The sequence below is a fragment of the Pinus tabuliformis genome, chromosome 5_1, assembly GCF_031772625.1.
Source record: "Pinus tabuliformis cultivar Carrire ecotype Pingquan chromosome 5_1, CPIR1, whole genome shotgun sequence".
Taxonomy (NCBI): Eukaryota; Viridiplantae; Streptophyta; class Pinopsida; order Pinales; family Pinaceae; genus Pinus; species Pinus tabuliformis.
In genome coordinates this window covers 888,738,576-888,761,584 of record NC_142305.1, presented here as the reverse complement: position 1 = coordinate 888,761,584, position 23,009 = coordinate 888,738,576, and the positions used below count along the sequence as shown (strand labels likewise).

At 39.1% G+C, this 23,009-nt stretch overlaps 1 protein-coding gene across 2 annotated transcripts in view; it reads right to left on the bottom strand.

Annotated features, from left to right (window-relative positions):
- Positions 1 to 23,009, bottom strand: part of LOC149167661 (phosphatidylinositol 3,4,5-trisphosphate 3-phosphatase and protein-tyrosine-phosphatase PTEN2A-like) — a 195,397-nt gene that overhangs the window by 91,852 nt on the left and 80,536 nt on the right. For both annotated transcript variants that reach the window (XM_089433069.1, XM_089433068.1), the window contains 3 exons: positions 19,084 to 19,185; positions 18,864 to 18,920; positions 10,362 to 10,427 (listed from right to left, as the gene is read on the bottom strand). In XM_089433069.1, the coding sequence (XP_089289195.1) occupies positions 10,362 to 10,427; positions 18,864 to 18,920; positions 19,084 to 19,185 (225 nt within the window). The remainder of the gene's footprint in view (positions 1 to 10,361; positions 10,428 to 18,863; positions 18,921 to 19,083; positions 19,186 to 23,009) is intronic.

Below are 23,009 nucleotides of genomic sequence, written 5' to 3'. Positions count from 1 at the left end.
GAACAGATTCCCACTCCCTCTACAAGGCACTTGTGGATAATGGTTTTTCAAAACCTAGGATAAGGCTGCAACACCCTTCATGAAGTAAACCCCAAGCCATAACACCTATCCCTTACACTTATCATTTGAAAAAGAGTCGGCTTAGGAAATGTTCCTCCCCTTAGGATTGGAAGCACCTATTGAGGTGATGTGATAACCCTCCCATACTTAAGTGCTTGCACACATTCGTAAGCTAGTTGCACATTTCAAGATGATGCTTTTATGAAGTACTCTGATGGCTTTGGCATTGAATATGGTCAACCTTGATGTGTTTATAGTTCGTGTACTTATAATGTTGATCTCACTTGATTCCTTGAGTATGTGTTAGATGATTCTTGCAAGTCCAGCCAAGATCCCTTGAGGAATGAGTGATGCTTCCCCAGCACATTATAGGGCATCTCCAGCCCCCTTCCATGATGACGCAAGACACCTAGTGGAGGCATTGGAGGCTTGTTGAGCAGCATTAACTTGCATGATTACATGCACTAATGATGTGACCCTCCACCAGCGTAGGACCTTGGACTCTAAGTATTGGAACTAGGGCATTGACCTGAGAGATGGTGCACCACTAGGATGATTACACACCTCCTGGCTAGCATCGTACCTTCTTGATGGATAATGAATTTCACTGATGGTGGTTGATGGTGTTGATCACTCGAGACCCCTTTGGAAGGGTAGACGCACCTTCTACAATGATGATGTCAAACTATTCCTTAAGAATGTCAACCTAGATCCTCTTTTGATGATGACTTGAGTCATTTTGAGGATGATGCGGGTTTTGGCCGGCTATTTTGATGATATGACACCTCAATTTATGGAAATCCATGACTTTGGGGATAAGACATGTTCCCTAAGTTGTCCCCCACACCTTCTCATGGAGAGACGTGGTCCCCTTGATAACAATGTCACTGTTGGAGGACACTACAATCACATGTGTGGGCTAATTGAGGCTTCATTTAAGGTTATTTCATTGACTTCCTTAACTTTAGGGGTCAACTTGTGACCTATCCACCTTGTATCATGGATTTAATTATATTTTAGGGCTTTTTAGTATATTTTAGGGAAAATTGACTTGGCTACCCTCATATAAATAAATGGGAGTTAATTTCCATTGAATCATTGTCGCACTTGGATTATTGTCGCACTTGAATCATTAGTGATCTCTTCTCTCAAGAGCGTAATGGAGGCCTAGTAGAGTGATTTGCCTTGGGTGGACCTTGGATGTGATGTCATCTCTTTTCATGGATGCTTATGGTGGATCTTGGATATTACAAGATGAAGTAAGTTAATTTATTTTCTTTATATTGGTATCATGTTCCATGGGATGTATGTTCTTGTGCTAAGGTAGTTTGTTTAGCATTTCTTGCATTATCCCTTGTTGAGTTAAACCCTTTCTCCAAGTATTTGAGGAATAGAGATAAGTTTTTCTTTCCTTACTCATCTAGAAAATGGGAAACCTAAATTGCAACCTTCGGGTTTTTTTGTTTATTTTCCCTAGTTTGTTCGAATTTAGAATTGTTGCAAAAGAAACCCTAAACTGGCTTGTATCCTAGACTCCAATTGCCCTAGATTTATAAAGCACTGGCTTTTATCATTTCTGGAATTCATTTTTTCCTTTTTAAAATGAAACCCTTAATTCGTTTTTCTTTTTGTTTTCACCAAATTCTTGTGTTATTAGCATTTAATGACTTGTTATTATCAACAGACCTATCGAATCAAACTTCAAAATGTATGAAAGATAACTATATGTTTTCTATTAGTGCTTCTTGGGCCTTGCAATCTTATACTTCTTAGAGTGAATGGGTAGTCGACTTTGGTTGCACACATCATATGGGCAAATATGCTTATCTCTTTTTCATTCAAAGAAGCTACAAATGAAAAAATAAACTTTGTAGCAGATGATTATGCACTTGCTTTTATTGATTGTGGAAAGATTGAATGTCAAAAAAATATCATCACTGATGTGTATCATGTATAAATTGTTTAATTTCTATGATTTTCCCAAGAAATACCATGGACCAACTACAATCATAGCTTGTATTGACAATCTCAGCGGACTTTGGCATGAACAACTTGGACATTTGAATTATTGAAGCTTGAAATTGATAGCAAAAAGCAACCTAGTTATTCCCCCGAGGTCGATTCCCTCCAATGGAGTATGTGAATATTGCCCCTAATGGAGGATGTAAAGGATGTATGCTTGGAAAGCATTATCAAGTTGTCTTTGAAATGGAAAAAGCTCTAAGAGCACATACCCAACTAGAACTTGTTGATGATGACCTATGTTCCCTAAACAAACCATCACTAGCTAGGGCAAGGCATGTAATCACCTTAATTGACTTTAGCATATTTGTTGAATAATAAGAGCATGTCTTTGAAAACATCGGGCACTAACTAAAAAGCAATGTAATCAACCTATGAAATGTTTAAGATCGGACAATGAAAAAGAATACATAGGCAAGGATTTTGAAAATTACTTATCACAAAATCATATCTCTTGGCAAGGAACTATATCTTACACACCTCAACAAAGTAAAGTTGTTAAGAGATAGAAATTGGGCTTTGGTAGAAATGGCACGTTGTTTGCTTCAAGCCAAAGGCCCATTGACAAAATTTTGGGCAGAAATCATTTATTGTTCAAACTATTTATTAAATTTAATTCCAACTAAAATTGTAAAAGATGTGACTCAATTGAGAAAAAGAGTTGGGAGAAAACCCTCAATCATACATCTTCGAAACTTTGGATGCATAACATGGCTCAAACTCCAAATGATAGGAGCAAACTAGATGGGAAGAGTCATGCTTGTATCACGATGGGCTACTCTAAAGAGTCAAAGGCCTACAAGTTATTTGACCTTATGAGACAAGAGATTATCTATAAAACAGATATTGTCATTGATGAGAAATTCTTAGGGATAACTTTGGAAATTTTAGGGAATTCCAGATAGGCTAGCTACTTCACAAGGTCAGGCACTTCTCAGTAAACTTCATTGCCTGAATCAACCTATGGTTGACCTTCCATAGTAACATTGACTACAAGATTTGGGACCCCTATTGATGGTCTTGGTGAAAAAACATGGTAGTGTTGCTCTATAGGCATATGATCCAAAGGCCTATACAAATGCACACAATTGACATGAATAGTTAAATGCTATGGCTAATGAGTATCATTCCTTAATGAAGATTGACATAAAGGATTCAGATCCTCGACCGCAAGGAAAAAATATAGTGAAATGTCAATGGCTCTACAAGACCAATTCACATATGGTGTTGTTGAAAAATACAACACTCATTTGGAAGCTACAAGATTTTATTAGTAAGAAGGAATTAACTATATTCAAATCTTTGCACCTCTTGTCGCTCAAATTGTACACCAAATTGCAACAACACTCAGGGTAGGGGTTGTCACTCTGATCCCTATCCTCTCCATTTAAGTTGTCTCCTAACTGCAGACTAAGGGGGGTAGTCCCTATGGATTAAGAGATGAATTACTTGTTGGAAACCAACAAGTAAAGGAGACACAACTGAATGGCCTAGCAACTTCCCGGAAATTAATAGGCAAGTATAATTATTAGGCACCACTCGATTAGATTTATTGAGATTGTTAGTTAGAGACCAGTGCCTTTAAGATTAATTACTTGCACAATTTGAATTATAATTCCAAGTCACTGGATGAACAGTTGTTGGAATATGCAAATTATATCCTATATGAAGCGTAGGACCTAGTTCTATGTGAGAAAGCTCTTAGTTACTTTTAATTATAAGCCTAATCTAGATTTATCCTTCTTCTCAATTCTTTTGGAACTAGTTTCGAATGCACGTTGTAGAGAGAAGTCCACAAGAAGGAGTAGGGCTTCATTAACGATACCTCCCGTGGAGTTCTAACCACCTAGGTGCCTTCGTTCCTACAAGGGATTGCCCACAAGAGAACTACAAGGTCACCTATGTAACTGCAAATGAGGATCTAGAGTCCGCAAACTGATTGAAGAAGGTGGTCCTATCTTCTTACAATCAAGCTTATGCTTGGAGGTGAATTTTAAATGCACTTCTCGTCCTAGAACAAGGATGCAAGATATGGGTGAATGTTTCAATGAGATTATTAAGTGGATTAAGTACCCAAGGCATTATTTAAGATCCAAATGCTTATAGTGATATTCAAATTAAGATCAATTAGATGAAGCACTTAAAGAATATTTGAATGACTATCTTAAATGAAGCAAGATAAACAATTAGCAAAAGATTATTAGAATTTCACTTATGGACACAAGAACAGATTAGAGAACTTAAGGAAACAATGAGACAAGGCTAGCAATTCAAATGAGATTAGCAATTCCAAGAGCTTATCAATATGTCAACAAGATTTTATATTATGATTAACAATGTTACCCAATGATTAGGCCCAATAGCAAGTTACCACTTAGATCATGAGCCAATGAGGCACATTAGATGACAATGGAAACGAGCTCAAAATGATATTACTAACAGTGATTAAAAAATGAATGCCAGATACACAATGCAATGATGCAATGATGAAATGACAATGCACAATGCAAGAGGAAAGCCAAGGCAAGACTTATATGACCAATTCACCAATATATTTCTTACAATGCTATCACTGAAAATGCACCAGATCTAAAGAAATCAGACCAGCACCTATTAATTTTAGATCAGTCCCAAAACTCTTCTCGTAACTCAACCAATTCAATGTTTATTTAGATCTTCAATCAAGATGATGCTTCTTTAGTATATTAGGCTTATTTAAATGAGTTTTTAAGAGCAAGATGCCAACAATTACACTGACGTAGCAATCATATCAGACTGCTGCAAATTCACTTCTGCAATATGTATCAGACTTCAAAAATGCATAGGGCAGCCAACATAGATCAACTTAGATTGATGAATTAAACCTTTATAATCAATGTGTGATGAGTTATGTGAGTTATTAACTTATTATTTAGTTGATTACGCTTATGATTTGATTTATATGCCACTGAATAGATTAGTCTTAGATCCGATTTAATTTATGAAAGAGAAGATAGGGAAGAAAGCAAGCCCTTAAGGCCTCTAGGCCTTTGATCAATGGTTGATTCAGCTAGTCAAGGCACCAATTTGGCTAGTGTTGGCCTTGAGTGGACTTTGTGAGATTCCCAACACCTGTAACCACAAATGTAAGTCTGAAATGTGATAGACCAGCAACCAAAAACCCCACGGCCAAGCTAGAGAAAGCCTTCCAAGGCTGCGGCTAGGGAAAATTGAAAAAATTTGGCCACAAACAAGTGAGGAATGGCCTTGAAACTTTGTGATCATCCCTCCAAAGACCTGGAACACAAATGTATTAGCTAGAAAAACCCAATGGATGATGAATCATCCCTTTTAGAGCTAGCGGCTGGGGCTAGAAGCCCCTCTAGAGCTAGCGGCTAGGCTTGAAAGTGGCCTTGGAGCTAGCAGCTAGGCTTCAGCATAGGGGTTGTCACTCTGGTCCCTACCCTGGGCATTGTCGGAATCTAGTGTACATTTTGAGTGACAACAGCACCAATGGCAAAGATGAACCATAATATACCACTACTTTCACTTGCTACTAACTTTGAATGGCAGGTACATTAGATGGATGTCAAAAGCGCCTTTCTACATGGTGATCTCACTAAAGAGATTTACATGAGTAACCCCCTAATAGAGTAGGATGGCAATCTTGTGCTCTAACTAAAGAAATCTTTGTATAGCTTGAAACAGGACCCTAGAGCATGGTATGAGAATACTAACCTATTTTTCCTCAATATTGATTTAAAAATTAAAACAATGTGGTAATATCTATGTATTCCACATAAATTGTGCATGTGGATGACCTAGTTATTACTAGAAGCAATGTTAATTTAACTTTGGTTTTGAAGAAAACAATTACTAATTACATTTGAGATGACTAACCTTGGTCTATTGCATTTCTTTCTGAACATCCAAGTCTTACAAATGGATGGTTGTATCTTTATTTCTCAACCTAGGCATGTGTTGAATATTTTATATAAGTCCAAAATGGAAGATTGTACAGTGTAAACACTATGCTACACCATATCAGTCAAGAGTGAAGCTAACCGAGGAATGTGTCTCTCTGAAAGTATATGGCACGCTTGTCGGTAGCCTTATCTATTTCACTCACATTCGACCTGATATTCCCCTTGTTGTCAATGTGGTTTCTTGGTTTATGCAGGGTTCACGAGAGAGTCGCCTTAAAGCCACAAAGATACTTGTTTGTTATCTCAAGGGAACCTTCTAGTTTGGTATAAAATATTGCAGTGACAAAGTGGGCAAATTAGTTGGTTACATCAACTAGACTGCATGGGAAACAATGATGATAGGGAGTTTACATCTTGCTATGTGTTTCGACTTGGCTCCAAACCCATTGTTCCCCATTGATTAGTTGCCCAAGGGAGGACGAAGTAGCCTATGCAACCTTGTAGGCTATAGTCAATAATAAAGGGGGAAACCCATTATCCAATGATTTGGGGCAACATGGGGTAAATTTGGGGTAATTGGGGCAAAAAGCCAGAATTGGAGGCTAAACTTGTAACCCCCTCACACTAAAATAAGGAGATAAATCTTGAGCCACTAGAACCGACTAGGGTTCCTTGTGCCAACACATTACCTCTGTGGCATCTGAAAGACCGTAAACACTCACTTAGAGGGCTGAATGAAAAGGCGAGCTAGGCAATAGTACTAGTTACAAGGGAGCTATTCATTACCTTTGTCAGGGCAGCGAGAGCTGGCACTGATCCACCATGAAGTCCCCTGTGGTAAAGCAAGCCAGTGATCAGGACTGCGGGTATACTGTGACCACGAAGGAGCTACAAGGTACAGGAGTAGCCAAAATAACATTTGATCAAATAAGGTTAGAGTAACTGTGAGAACTAGCCGCTGTATAACAGAAGTGGGTAGGGATAGTTGTAATCATTAAATAGCTGGAATTGTATTGGTGGATCATTGTATTGCTACTGTTTATGTGGAAGGACTGACATTGTTACAGAATTACAATTGCTGGTGTGATAACCAGGATTAGTTGTTAAACTGAAATGTTGTGAGTCATTGATCTGTTGTGGAATTTACTGCTCGATTACAGTGTTGTGTATTCTATATTACCTCTGTCTGCACTTGAGAGGAATTCTATGAAAAAACAACACAATTTATCTTGCAAACCCTATAACCCTAAGGGAAAAAATTGAAAAATTCCCTAGGGATATTATAGTTTGTCTCTCTTTCAACCACAAGAGCAGAATATCATGGTGCAGTGCATGATGGCACACAGGCAACATGGATTTAACATCTTATGGACGAACTTGGTTTTCCAATCGAGACATCGACTATGGTATATTGTGACAATCAAAGTGCACACAACTTGCAGAAAATTCTATTGTACATAGAAAAATTAATCATGTCAAGCTTCATGCGCATTATTTGAGATAAGCACAGGAAAATGTTGCGAATCTTATTTATTGTAAGACAAAGGATCAGGTTGTTAATATCTTTACAAAGCCTCTCTTGGAAGCCAATTTTGTGAAACTTCAAGCTATGCATGTGCTTCAGAATGCTGCAGCTACGAGGACTGTATAAAATTAATTTGAACTCTTTAATCTTGATTCTTGAAAGTCTTGTGTTGATAAGGGGGTGTTGGAACAGTAAGATATGTGAGTCAACAGGAGAGTCTACTACAAGGTCGATTAAGTGACCAACCAAATAGTCAACTAACCATTCAACTAGTCAGCAAATTAGAACAAACTGAACAATTCATCTACAAAACAAGGCAAAAATTGAAAAGTTTGATATGTGCTCTGACCAATCTATGTGGACCTAAGTTGCACTGAAGTGCATATGGCAATGGATATGGATGGGGTGGGGGCAGCCCAAATACAATAAATTTTCAAAAAAGTTGGATACGATACAGTAGGGCAACAACATACATACATATATGCATATACAAAATCACAATGAGACATAAATAATTCAGATTATCATTCATCAGTTAGATTTAGAGGCATTCATGTCATTTATAACAAATTGAAGTCAGCAAAAAATCAAACACTGTAATAGTCTGTATTTTTCTATCCTAAGTGCCATTCATGTTATTTATAACAATTGAAATTAGCAAAATTCAAATACTGTCATAGACAATATTATTCATAAATAAACCAACCCCTACCAAGCATCTAATCCAGAACACATCAGCTACTTCTAAAACATCAAATTTTAAATCCTAAATGCATTCGAAGGCTGAATCCAGTTGCTAGCATCTAACAAAAGAATACACCGATTGAGATCAGTCAGTGACTCAACTAATATGGATTTAGCTTGGTCCACTAACTGACTGTACAATTGACTAAGGACTATAAGAGTCAGTAACCACCTAACAAATGCATAAAGGGCCTCAATTCATGGGTTTGTCTACCCATTTCTGACCAAAATCGATGATCAAAGTTACTAATCAGTCATATTTTAAGGGGATTATTTAGGTACTCAAGTATAAATAAGTGAGCTCATGTGTTGAGCAATATTATTAAAAGTGTGACGGCATGCCATATTGAACTCTATGCTAAACCACTATCTCTAGACACCACTAGGTTCTCTTGCATATTTTGTTTACTTTAAGGTTTATACTAATAAAATTGCAAGAACAATATTAAAATGTCACACGTATCTCAATGTATCACATAGAAAATTTGCTAAACGTGGCATTATCATAATTTCCTCCATGACAAAAGGATAGAGGCATGAGAATGAACTGGCAATGGAATAAATCAGGTCACAGATCAAGAATTCATACTAGTTCAAAAAAGGAAAAGTAGAACACTGAAGCTTGCTGGAAGAAAATTGGAAATAGGCATTGGTCCATCTAACCTTTCATAAATGCCGTTCGTTCTCTTGTAGGGATGAAACTACCACCATATCAATTTTCATATGCAAGTCACCGGATTTATTGCAACAAACTTGAGGAATTGGTGCAAAAGATGACAAAGAAAACAATAAAACGCAGTTATTGTCTTCTACACCAGGCTGTGACACTAACACTATAGTGGACAACCATCTGATGAAATGAAATGCCAGAAGATTGGTGGTTTTTTGAACTAAGTAAGCCATGAATATTTTTAGAAAAATACAATGATAAATAAAAACTTAGATTGTCATTCATCAATTCAGGGTTAGTTTCAATCTTGATTTATAAGCTTTGAGGCTTTGTATCTAAATTTTGAGGTTCAATTTAGGGTGAGGGTTTCAAACTTTGACTTCAGGGTTATTTCATCTCAAAAAAACATTTTTCTGGCTGCAAACTTGCCCTGTGGCAGCTGAAACAATTCAAAAAATCTGGAAACATTTCAGGACCATGCTAAAAGCGCTGGAAATGGCCTGGATGCAGCTTGGAAACATTTTAGTTTTTTGGATACAGCGTGGAAAAGTGTTAGTGTTGTTTCCAAACCGTACCCCTCCATTTCAATTTCCAAAATAGGGGATGGCATATCCCCCCCTTTTCCTAGACGGTTCTGGTAACTTAGATATGGACTTCATCTTCTTCACCTCAAGGGAGCTGGTTACGTCTTGGTGCTACATAAGATGGCTTTATGGGTCGATCTAAACATGAAGGTTGTGTAGTGTGTTGGGTATGGAAATCCTTTGGTTTCTTACACTGATATGTATGTTGATCTATGCTCAGTTGTACTTATAAACAGTGTCTTTAGACACCACCTCTCTCTTGGAATGCTAGATCTCTGCTCTACCTAATTGTCTAATTCTCCAACACTTTAAGAATGCAGAAAAGTACATGTATTGATTTATGTCATGCTTATTGGTTGTGGTGAAAGCCTGTGTTCAAAAGGTGAAATTGTCCAAGTCTTGTAATTGAGATAAAGATATTTCTTTGAGCACGAATTGTTTTGTCAATAAGCAATTCAGATATGGCTAGGAGGCCGGACATATCTTTCTCCAGAGGGATTTCCAAACCAACTCCAATTACAAATTTGCACACTCAATCCTTTATGCTTCATCTTCAGAAAGTTCTGCAACCAAACAATAACTGCCACTTTTCCCCTAAAACCGCACCCCCTCACACACAGTTATCAATCCTAAAGTGTTCTCTACATTATCCTAAAAATGTACATTTCTGAAGGTTATAAAGGGTTACAGTATGTTAGAAATCCATCATATTTCTAATATAACGAATTCCGAACATAACGCTAAAACCATTATTTACAAATTAAAGCTTACCAACAAGGAATGTCTTATTGCAATGCAGATAAAAAGTAGCATAGATTGAAAAAATGTGAACTCAATACTAAATAGCACACCTTCCCTTCAAACAGTGAAGCATCGTATAATCTTTCAGAGCAAAGGTTGTACACTTTGTATTTTCCCTGCATAGAAAGGAAATTAAATAGAAAGGAAGTTAAATGGGACTCCAAAGAACAGCAATGAGGAGTTCCTAAAGCATCAGTACAAATACATTTGAAATTAGATGCTAAATACTCAACGATGCTTTAATGGAAATAACTTGTATTGATTCACTGCAAAACGGAAAATCCTTCAAAACATCAATTAGTTTATAGGTTACAGTCTAGTCTTAACTCTTCAACTGTCACTGGTAGAAAGGAATCCTTCTCTATTTCTGTGATGTCCCCTCTACTTAAATTCACCTAGCAGCTACACTAATTTTGCAATTTTGTCTAAGTTATTATTATATTAATTTTGGCTCAACTTAAGATAAGTGGGTGGAAAAGGGAGAATTACTTCATTTTGTAGGAGAAAGCATAGCCAAACATTAGAAAAAGGGAAAGATTAAAATGCTAGTGGTAAGTGGGGGCCACTGCACCCCTTAAGCTAGTATGCATTTGTGGGAGGAGAAGAAAAGGGAGGCAAAGCGAATTGGAGGAGAGAGAAGGTGGGGCCAGCAAGTATAAGGAGAGAGCCTCCATTTGGGACTTTTGATCATTTTTACATCATCCCTATTGTTCTCTTGAGTTGTTCAGCCAAGACTACACAATGCAGCTTAGCACACGAGGTTTACATGCGAAAATCTCACCCTACCTTCAGTGGACTTCGAGTGCCAGCCCTAGGAGGTAATCTACACTACATTGGGGAGCTGTTCCGGGGGATTTTTGCAGGCACAATCAGTCACTAATTGGAGCAGACTGGGCACAGAACACAAGTGCGTATTTCTTGGGAGAGCCATCTTGGTGGCTATCAACTGGGCAGAGTTTTCCTATTCTGGGCCTGTGCAGTTCGTAGAGGAGGCTGCACATGGGAGAGGCTTGGCAGGGAATCTAGAGCTGGGTTTTGCTAGGAGCTATAAGGCGGATGATTAGAGGATTTGCTCAACATTTTTTAGGGGTTTTGGTAGCTGATTCCCTGTAGTGCGAATTACCCAGCTGGAGTAGGGGCTCACTAAAATTGGGGTAATTTCAGAAGGTTGGAACGAGGACCAACCCTTTCTAGGTTTTCTGGGTTATTTGAGGGGAGTCCAAGATTAATTTGGCAGAATTTTCTGAGCACTCTAGAGGGCTCAAACAGGGGTCTCCTTCCATCCAGCAGTCGCAGATTTTCTGGGCCAGCACAGAAGCTTGAGGAGGAAGCACTTCATAGCATCAGAGCAACACATTTTCTCACCTGGGATTTGTCCAGCTTGCTTTGGCAAGCCTAGGTGCACATATTCCATACATTTGTACTCTCCTTTTTTACTATAAAATGGCTCAGCTTGGCGTAGTTTTTGGCTGAATTGTCGGTATCTAATTGCTTGTTAACTTTTGTGTGTTGCATGGTGAAATTTGCATGCCATTTCAGATTTCAAAGTCTCAGCTTGCCAAGAGTCCAACAATCTCATAGTAAAATTCAGACTCTATTGATTTTATACTTCAAAGTCACAAAAGTGTTAAATTTGGACAACTAGGTCCAAACTCCATGTTCTGATGCTCAGATTAAGAGGCTAATATTTTTGTTGGATTCCTCTTTCTGAGAGGTGTAAAATCCATATAAAAATAGTCTTAATCCGATGAGCAGAACTTATATTTTGAATTTATTATTCTTAATAAATTATATGTGCAAGGTCAGCCAGTTTTGTAATGTAGGCTCACATGCCCAACAGATGTGTCACACACCCTCATTGATGGATATATATATACAGGAAAAGTTGGAGAGAATTTGATCACAACACAACTCACATCTTCCTCTCTCATCCTAAAAGTACGAGCTACCTGGAGGACGAATTTCAGCCACTCGTGGGAAGGACGAAGAGGATTTCTCTGCTGCTAGGGTTTCGCAGAAGTTTGACCAGCGTTGAGGGTTGTTGTGACACATGCTGGTTGGAGGGTTGTTGTGACACATGCTGGGCTGGCTGACCAAAGGAGACTTTGCTGGTTGAAGCATCCTGTTGACCGCCGAAACGAACACATACATTTTTCTTGTTTCTGATTTGTCTTCTGTAAGATCTGCTTATATGTTCTATCTGCATTTTGCTTATCTACTTGTATGATTGCTGTGAGAAAAGTGAAATTGCTCTTAGCATAGAACATCTACAAAACTTTACATGGTATCAGAGCTGAGGTGAAGACAAACTCTATCTATAGCAATCAATCAATGGAGTCTCTCGGATTAACTGCGCAGTTCTAATGCGTAAGGTTCAGGGGCGCAAGAGGACAAGATGCAGGCGTTAATTCCTGTCGGTGGAATTAACAGCGAGAGAGGATATTGGTAACAGAAGTTTGGGAACGACAGTTATCTCCCATACGCCCAAAGAAGCACGGGGTTGTGCTGATTGGGGTTGGGTGGTCGATTGAAGTTCTGTTCGATAGAATTCGGCAGTAGCTGTGGGCGTAAGACAGCGTGGATTACATGAACATTGGCGTTCACGGGTTAACACGCAGAGGTTTACGCAGATCATAGACTGTCGGCTTCTGACAATTGACTGAGTATGTGAATTGCGTGGACTTGTTGATAGTCTGCTACGTGGGAAGAGATCTGCGTTCGAACGTAGATTATCTGGTGGCTGTCACGTGGACAGAAAACACAGAATCGCGCAGTAATATATGAGCTGTCTGGACTTGGTTGAACACGTGGTCAGAGATCGGTGGTATTACGCAGGTCACTGGTGGTCTAACGCGTGGACAGTATTATATATATGCAGGTTTATATATATATATATATATATATACGCTGATGCGGTTGGAGCAAACAGCGAAGAAAACGATTGTGCAGGTTCGGACAGAGAATAATTATATGGTGGCGCTGCGTTATTTAATTATAAAAATTCATTTGGAGTAATCATCAACTCAATCGGTCTTCTATCGGTCTCACGCATAAGGAACAGTGCGAAGGAGACGCAGTTCGATTGGGAAGTTAGTAGATGAGCCCGCGGGCCGGGCGAAGACAGCAGGTTCGAAATCGGTTTCGGTGACGAGTTCAGGTTTTGGACTTTATGTTACATTGACGGATTATATCAGAACTAGAGCAGTGATTCGAACATATATCTGCGCGGTGTTTGGGTGTCCTCTCCTGGACAGATGCGCAAAGACTTATGTGAGAACAGACTGTCGGGTTCTGGTTGAATTAATTACGCAACTGGTCATACAGCTGAGATATAAGAAGCTTACGCAGTTGGTGGAAGTATCTCACGGGTATGCGGTTGTGTAAGCAGACAGGTGGACAGAACACGTAAAGACAACAAGCTGGCTATATTATTGCGCAGGTGATAGCGCAGAAGATTATATATGCACAGTAGATTGTCTCGGTGGACAAGCAGAAATCGGGCAGCAGCTGGAGGTATAGTTGTGCAGGTTTACAAGGGCGTGGTACGCTTGGATAAACTGCGCAAAGGGTTATACAGGCAGTGAGCTGACGGTTTTGATATATCAGTCCTGCAGTTGTCACGTGGACAGATCAAAGGACTGTCACGTGGACAGATCAGAGGATTGGTACGTGGACGGAAATCTGCAGAAGAACGCGGATATTTGGTGGACTGTCACGTGGACAGAAATCTACAGCGCAGAGGTTTACATATATGGTGGGCTGTCGGGTCGATGTTTCGGTTGGGTGATTAAACCGAAGGTCGATCCCGTGAGTCAGGTTACACGGTATAGCAGGTCTACTGGTGGGTAGACACGTGGACAGGAGATTACAACGCAACACAGGTTTTCGTGCAGGTTCGAATTGGAAGAGGACAGCACGTGGATGTAAGGCGTAAATCTGTTGTGATAATACAAAGTGTGGCCGTGGTTTGCCGGCACACTTGGTTTTATGTATATTGTATTATTTGAAAAAGGTTTAATAAAATTGGGCGAACTCGATTGCCCCTCCCATATATCTATATGCAATTGTTGTTATTGTTGTTTCAATATATGGTTAATGTGATCAGTTGAATTACTGTATGATACGGTTCTGATATATGTATGATCATAAGCAATAATGTTTCTTATGGTTATAGTCTCTACATAATGAGAATGATAAAGATGAACAGTCTCAGTTCATGATGAGGAAAGTTGCAGTGTAAATGGGCATGCTAAGCAAGGGCAGCATGATGATGAATGAAACAGTGGGCAGCATGATGATGAGAGCAGGAGCAGCTCAGTCATCAAGGTCCAATACATGTGACAGTACAACATGGTGTCACATAGTTGTGTGCAGCAAATGGACTACGATAGGTGAAGTTGTCACCTTGGAGAATCAGTTGAAGCAGAATGTCTTCAACTGATCTCATCGCTATACGAAATGATCTATACTCAGATCTAGACAAGTCAAAGGGTTGGCTTCTGTTGTAAATATGTATGCAAGAAGAAACAAGGATGAAGGAATTTGATAATGAAAGAAATGCTGCCTATGTTGCTCATTCCCGAAAGAAGAAACTCTGGTGGTTCCAAGGACAAAGGAAGGACTAAGACTCAAAAGAAGAAGGGTAAATGTTTCACCTGTCATAGGACTGGACACTATGCTAGAGAATGCCCCTTCCAGAAGAATTCTCCCGATAGTGACGACAACAACAACAACCGAAGGAATGGGAATCGAAGAAATGACAAATCCAAAGGAAAGAGGAAGGCTCACTTTGAAGGAAACAATCCACCTTCTAAAAGGACCAGAAATACCAGGTATGAGGAGTCTAATGTTGTTGATAAAAGAAATGAGTATATTCTAATATCTGCTCTCTCAGCTGCATCTCCGCCCGACACTATGGATGTCTGGCTAATTGATAGTGGTGCCTCAAGACACATCACCGGATTCAAGGAAGCACTTTCTGACATGGTTGAAAGGGATACTAATCTAGAAATTATCCTTGGGGATAATGCCACCTATCCTGTGAAAGGGACCGGGACTGTGACCCTCCACTTGTCTCAAGGACAAGTCCTCCATCTACAAGATGTACTCTATGTACCCAAATTGAAGAAGAACCTTGTGTCTGTATCTGCCATGGAAGACAAAGGATTCAATGTAACTTTCTCTGATGGAAAGGTACTCATGTGGAAGAAGAGCTTCAAGGAAGCTATCTCAATTGGTTTTAGGGTTGGTACACTCTACCAGGTTGGAGGGAGTCCGTTGGGAGCTATGACTTGTGATACTATCCGTCAAGACCGCTTTTCTGCATGGTGCAATAAAGGAAGAGGTGTATGTAGAACAACCTCTGGGATTTGAAGTTCAAGATCGAGACACTTATGTCTGCAGGTTGAAGAAAGCCCTCTATGGGTTAAAGCAAGCACCCAGAGCTTGGTATGAGAGGATGGATAGTTACTTGATGAAGCTGAGCTTCACTCGAAGCAATGCTGATCCAAACCTTTACTTTAAGGTTGTGGAAGGAAAGCCTCTCATCCTAGTGCTGTATGTGGATGACCTCTTCCTGACAGGTGGTGACCCTCTCATTCATCAATGTAAGAGGGAGCTTGCTGCTGAGTTCGAGATGAAAGACCTAGGACTGATGCACTACTTCCTAGGCCTGGAGGTCTGGCAGAGACCTGGAGAGATTTTCCTTTCTCAAGGAAAGTATATTGTGAAGCTTCTGGAAAGATTTGGGATGGTGGACTGTAAGTCCGTGTCGACACCAATGGAACTAACTACTTTAAGAAGTTGAGTGGCAGCGCTGCAGGGCCTATCTTGGCCAATCCTACTGAGTATCGTCAACTCATAGGAGCTTTGATGTTCTTAGTGAACACCCGTCGGACATATGTTTTGCAGTGAATACTTTGAGCCAACAGATGGTTGAGCCTCATCATTTTCACTGGGTTGGTGCCAAGAATCTTTTGAGATATCTTCGGGGCACGATAAACCATGGGCTGAGATACACTGGGGAGTGTGATACTCCGGGATATACTGATGCCGTTTGGGCTGGCAGTGTGGTGGATCGTAAGAGCACATCTGGAAGCTGTTTCAATCTTGGTTCTGCTTCGATCTCATGGATGAGCAGGAAGCAGAAGTCGGTGGCTTTGAGCACCGCGGAGGCCGAATACATTGCTGCTAGTATGGCCTGTTGTGAAGCAGTTTGGTTGAGGAAGCTCTTTAGTGAGCTGTTCCAACATGTGCTAGATACCACTGTAATACTCTGTGATAATCAGAGTGGGATTCGTATGACTGAGAATCCTGTGTTCCACGACCGATCCAAGCATATTGATATCAGGTACCACTTTATCCGGGATATGGTACAGCGAGGCGCCGTAAGGCTCGATCATATAGGAACTGATGAGCAGGTCGCGGATATTCTCACTAAGCCCCTGGGGAAGGTCAAGTTCCTAACCTTCCGTGAGAGTCTTGGTGTCGTGGAAAGACCCTATGATGTGGGTCCTGTTGGACGATGAGTTCTGGGAGCTCTGGGGGGCTTTGGGGATAGCTTCTCGGAGCTATAAGCACTCATATGCTTCTGCCCCACCCTTGTGATTATTGAGCTGGTTCGCCACTCATTTAATCTGTGCCCCGTATGCATCCTACCCATTGAGTTCAGGCTCATGGGAAGTACCTCTCATTTGGCCAATGAGGTGTGGAAAAGCTAGAGACTATTAGCAAAGACTGATGGACGCATCAGAGATTGTCGTACTCTCTATCTAGGATGGCATGGTCCAACCACTTGATCTGGGATCAAGATTTGTGAGGTCTGGGACCTCTGGACTGATTATGTCAATCGGGGAATGATGTCTTTGTGACTGACCCACTTCTGTTCTGAAATACAGAAGCCAGCAAAGCAAGTTTCGGCGGGATGACTCACGATGTTAATTGCACTAATAGATGGAGTTCTCCCTAGTTGAGAGGGAGTGTTAAATTTGGACAACTAGGTCCAAACTCCATGTTCTGATGCTCAGATTAAGAGGCTAATATTTTTGTTGGATTCCTCTTTCTGAGAGGTGTAAAATCCATATAAAATAGTCTTAATCCGATGAGCAGAACTTATATTTTGAATTTATTATTCTTAATAAATTATATGTGCAAGGTCAGCCAGTTTTGTAATGTAGGGTCACATGCCCAACAGATGTGTCACACACCCTCATTGATGGATATATATATACAGGAAAAGTTGGAGAGAATTTGATCACAACACAACTCACATCTTCCTCTCTCATCCAAAAAGTACGAGCTACCTGGAGGACGAATTTCAGCCACTCGTGGGAAGGACGAAGAGGATTTCTCTGCTGCTAGGGTTTCGCATTAGTTTGACCAGCGTTGAGGGTTGTTGTGACACATGCTGGTTGGAGGGTTGTTGTGACACATGCTGGGCTGGCTGACCAAAGGAGACTTTGCTGGTTGAAGCATCCTGTTGACCGCCGAAACGAACACATACATTTTTCTTGTTTCTGATTTGTCTTCTGTAAGATCTGCTTATATGTTCTATCTGCATTTTGCTTATCTACTTGTATGATTGCTGTGAGAAAAGTGAAATTGCTCTTAGCATAGAACATCTACAAAACTTTACAAAAAGCTTATCCATTTCATGCCTCATATCATGCCAAAAATAGATTTAAGGATTTAAATACGTCTATTGCTAGATAAGAGCACCACATACTGGTAGGATTTTGCATCCTAGAAAATTTATATAGGAGGTTGCATAATAAATCAACAACAAGATATCTGTCAATTTGGTTTAGTTTAAGTGGTCGGGTGGAATAGTTATCATCCTCTCCTCCCAGATTCAAATCTCATAAAGTGACATGTTAAGCTCTTGAAAAGAGTAATCTAGCATGGTACCAGCAACATCACCCTTGCCTTTGGGCTGAGAGGGAGCCCGATTTCTTTCCCTGAGCAGTTCCCAATGCCCAAATTTTTCCTATCAATCTGTAAGTGGTGGCCGATATAAGTTTAACTTGGTCATGTTGAGGTAAAGCAATAATCCAAAGCGTTTGGGAACAATTTTGCTCATCAAGTTACCATAAAATGAGTGATCATCATTCTCATGCTGATCACTCATTTTATGGTAACTTGATGAGCAAACGCTCCTGCGGTCCTTTCAGTTGGCTCATTTAGTTTTTGCTTTTAATTTTGAGCAATGACAATATTCTTGAAATAGCCAATGTGCAACTGGATTCTGGAGTTTTAGGTCGAAGGACATACAAATTTGATTTAAGATTCAAGATATGCATTTACATCATCTTTTCTTATAGATACCAATCCTGCACTGTGGATAAAAATGTACCAATCCTGCAAACCAGATGACAATATGAAGCACAACTTCTGTCTTTGTGGGAAAAATAACGAACATCCTAGACCCAAATAGATTGAAAATACAAAAGACTTGTATGGGAATCCAAACAAGCTAAACCAGCTCATAGAGCACACAAACTACTAGTGTCCCTTGAAATAAACACATAAAAATATGGGTACATCATGCCAATTACCTTGTGATGACTTTCAAAAAACTTCATAACCTCTTCCATATGATTCCGATAAAACCCCTGCATGATAATTTTCATAGATTGACTTTTAACAAAGATGCATAATAGCTCTCAATGGTTAGAATAGTTATTCACAAGACTACTTGAAAGGATGAACACTATAACTCAATATTTTACATAGTATAGAAAAAGAATTCAAAGGCTTCAGTTCTTTTACTGTTACCTCCACATATCCAAAAATACCAGAACTGATGTCGCCAGCAGGAAAACCCATAGCAATTATGTTTTCGGTAATATATGTCATATCCAAATCAAAACCACCTTCCTGAAATAGACAGAAGCAACTCAAACTAAGTAAAAGCAAAATTAAAAATCTTTTACTTCCTACTGCCAAACACAGAATGTATTACTATTAACGTGTTACAGTTATACATTCTAAACATCTAAATTCAACTACTAAACTTTTCACTTGAAATGGTTGCTAACAACATAATTTGTTTTCCCATATAGACCACTGCCAAAAGCATGGAGAATAAAGCTAGGGTCTCACAACTTTTTGTGTGATGACTTTTAAACATCTTAAATGAAGTATAAACAGGAACTGTCCTCAACACTAAGGGACATATAAATTTGGTATATGCTATGTAAATGGGGAAATGGTTATGGTTTCTAAAACAGGGGTGGGTAAAAGAAATGCCACTTGAAATGCTGGAAAACAGGGAAATGGCATATATTATTTTATCGATGCATCCCACATCTGTAAACTGCATATCAAGACCCTGAGTCAAAAGAGCATCTCATTTTCAGATGTGTTGTCACCAGACATTGTCCTCAGAGTGAGGTGTTCCAAGGGCTCAAATGGAGCTAGTGTGTGCTAGCCCTCGGGAGTATCCCTAGCTAAATCAGGTTCAAAATAGTGAAATCAGCAAACAAAATAAAACAGGTCTGAAGTGTTACCTCACCAGTTGTTCCACAAGGCTGAGATCTTGCATAGAACTCACAAAACCAACAATAAAACTTAGCAGATCTGCAATGGTTATAATTTATACCCTTAAATGGTAGATTCATATTTAAACCAGCAAGAAGTGGATATATTTTCATATAAGATTTGGTTCTGTCAATCAGTGCCTGCTTGAAGGGTTGTGCAGTCAACCCGTGTGCATGTGAGAAATAAAAAGAATAAAATGAAGGAAGAAGAAAAGATTTGGCAAAAAGGAATATCCTCTGACTTTCACCAACAATGATCAAAGAAATAAATTCAATGAGCCTACATAGGCTTACAAACCATAAAAATCCTTGCACAAAATTCACAAGAAACAAAGAACCAAACCACCAAACAAATATCTTTATATTTCCAAAGCTGCCATAAACAAAGTTTGGAGTCTTGGACAACACATGCACCAAAATGTTCAATAACCAAGAATCCTAAAAGATCTAAAGAAATGGCTATGGTTCCTGTATGCATTCCAATTCCTAAAGAGAAAAATGGAAGCATGACAACTCCAATATGACAATTCTCAGACAAAATATTTTAGAAGTAGAAGGAAGAATGGATGGAAAGGCATAGACCACAAAGTTGTCTGTTATAGATCAATGTCCCTCTTGCCTTGAGTTCTTCAAAAGAAATAATTAATAATTAAAAGTATCTTCAACTAGGCACTCTTCTCCATGTAAAATTCAGATCTGGAGTAAAATAATGAGATGTGCTGATTTTTCCATCATAACAAGAAAATCGCCACAAGAGATCACCCTTCATGCCATGAATGGCAGCTGGGGCATATGAGAATCAGAAGTTAAGTTAAAGCTACATGGAAGTCATTATTTAACACTGATTTCAAAGAGAGCTCAATTCTGGAAAACCCACCACCAATAATGTGCTCTCAAGCTGCTGTTCTGAGATGGAAATAAACTGAACTACTAGAAATGGAAGCACCCTCATCATTGTTGTTATGAGGGTGAAAACATACCGGAATAGCACATACAGAAGCGAGTAAATCTGAGTAATAAATATAAATCAAAACCACTGAAGACAGACCAGAAAAGTGTGCCCTTCTATTAACAATCATGCACCAAACATATCTGCAATCAAATCATTCATTGATTAATCATCCAACATGTAAGGAAACTGAAATGGCTGTGCATTCACTGTTAGTTAACTGCTGATCTCAAAGAAGGGTAAAACCTATGTTGCGAAACTTCTAAGAACCCGACATTTCGGGCCGTACCCTACCCAAAACTCCGAAACTTGGCCAAAACTCGGCCATCATGTAATCAGCTACGAGATTTAATATAGGTTTGTTTTTCCTTCTAAATTGTCATCTATGGGTCTTATTCCCTTTTTTCTTGCAAGATAATGTGTTATTAACTTATTTATTTATATATATATTTTTTATATATAGTAATATACATATATGACATTTCAGCTGACGTTTCAGCCAACATTTCCATTTTTGGGAGGTGACGTTTCTAAACGTACCCGTTTCGGAAACTCTGAAACGTTTCAACGTTTCGTGCAACTTAGGGTAAAACTAGAATCACTTCTACCTCACAGGCACCCGCCTATTGCTGTTATAAAGATGAAAAAGAGAAGCAATATTTCAAGAAGATGAGTGTCTTTCCTTTGCTGAGCATGCAGAAAACAATCTGAAATGATTCCCCACATTAATGGACCTACCTTTATTAACATTCAGACCACAAAAGGTCGCTCAAGTGATTTAAGCACTGACCTTAACTCAAATAATTAATGCTAAGTTTAGATGCCTAATATATCTCAAGATGAGTCACTTTGTTTTAGTGGACAAGGCTGATTTGTTTGCCAAAATTAATCTTCAACTAATTCACATGACACAAGGGCACACATAATTATAAATATAGATAGATAAGTATATAACAAATACAAAATGAAATATAGACCCAAATTTTTTTGAAACATCATGCAGATTATGCCACCAAAATTTTGTTTGCATGATGATAAATTATTATATTCGTAGCAATTGGAAATTCATCTCAAATATTTGCAGACAACCAAAGGAAGATTATCGCTATGATACAAGTAGTGCCCATGTAGATTCAGGGAAGAGAATGGACTACCTGCTACTTTAAATCTTAAGCTCATAAAACACACTTGAACAAAGATGATTAACTAGGATAACAGTGAACATCCCTTTTAAATGCGAGGTCCGCCATGAGCATTTCCATTTAGCCAGAGCTTGCCCAAACATAAAAGAGAGATGCCTCAAGGAGTGCTAGCAAACATTGATGTCAAAAAAGAGATAAAATGACTAAAGAAACTAAACAACTAGAACAAGGGAGGATATTTCCTTCTATGTCTTAGAATATTGTAATTTGTTTAAAAAAAAGAGAAGCAACACAAACAGAGAGAACTAAGGAAAACTTCAATCAGGTAGATCAATAGTAAGTCGATGACTAGAAGAGGTCGATGTTGAAAAGTGTAACTAGGTTTGGTTTTCATGACATATAATTGTGATTTTTGTAAATGATCATAAAATTATTTTTGTGATACTTGCTTCATGGGTTTCAAGCGCAAGAGATTTTCTGATTTTATTTAGAAGGCTCCCATGGAGAACCCTTCTTGGAATATGTCAAATGTATATGAGTCTATAAAGCCCTCCAACGACAAGCACAAGTTCTCCATTCTTCATGTCGGCCTCAAGACAAAGTAAAAGGATAAAGTCAGCTCACCTACATAAAGACACACCTATTCAATGCTCATGTTGGCTTATATATACAGACAGACTACTATATATAGCAACCTCGACCTATTCCACAGTCAGAGTTTTTGGACATCTTTCTCTGAGTTTTTCAAGTGATAGTAACAGAGGAAAGTTCGGATCTCAGGTGGCCTAATGAAGATTACAGTTCGGATACTTCAGAAGTTCGGATGTCTCTGTGGACAGTGGCAGAATGAAGCTCGGATATGTCCCTCTATGATTTCGGGTAGACAGGGACAGTAAGAAGTTCGGATCATCCTTGAGACTCGGATGATTGTTTTGTAGAAGAAGTTTCGATGCCCTAAACAGAGAAATACAGTTAGGAGAGGAAGCTACAGTGATGTGTGAAGTCCCGGAGCTATGTAATTCAGATCACGGTGAATGAGTGACAAGTTTGCCGTATACACAGTGATAAACT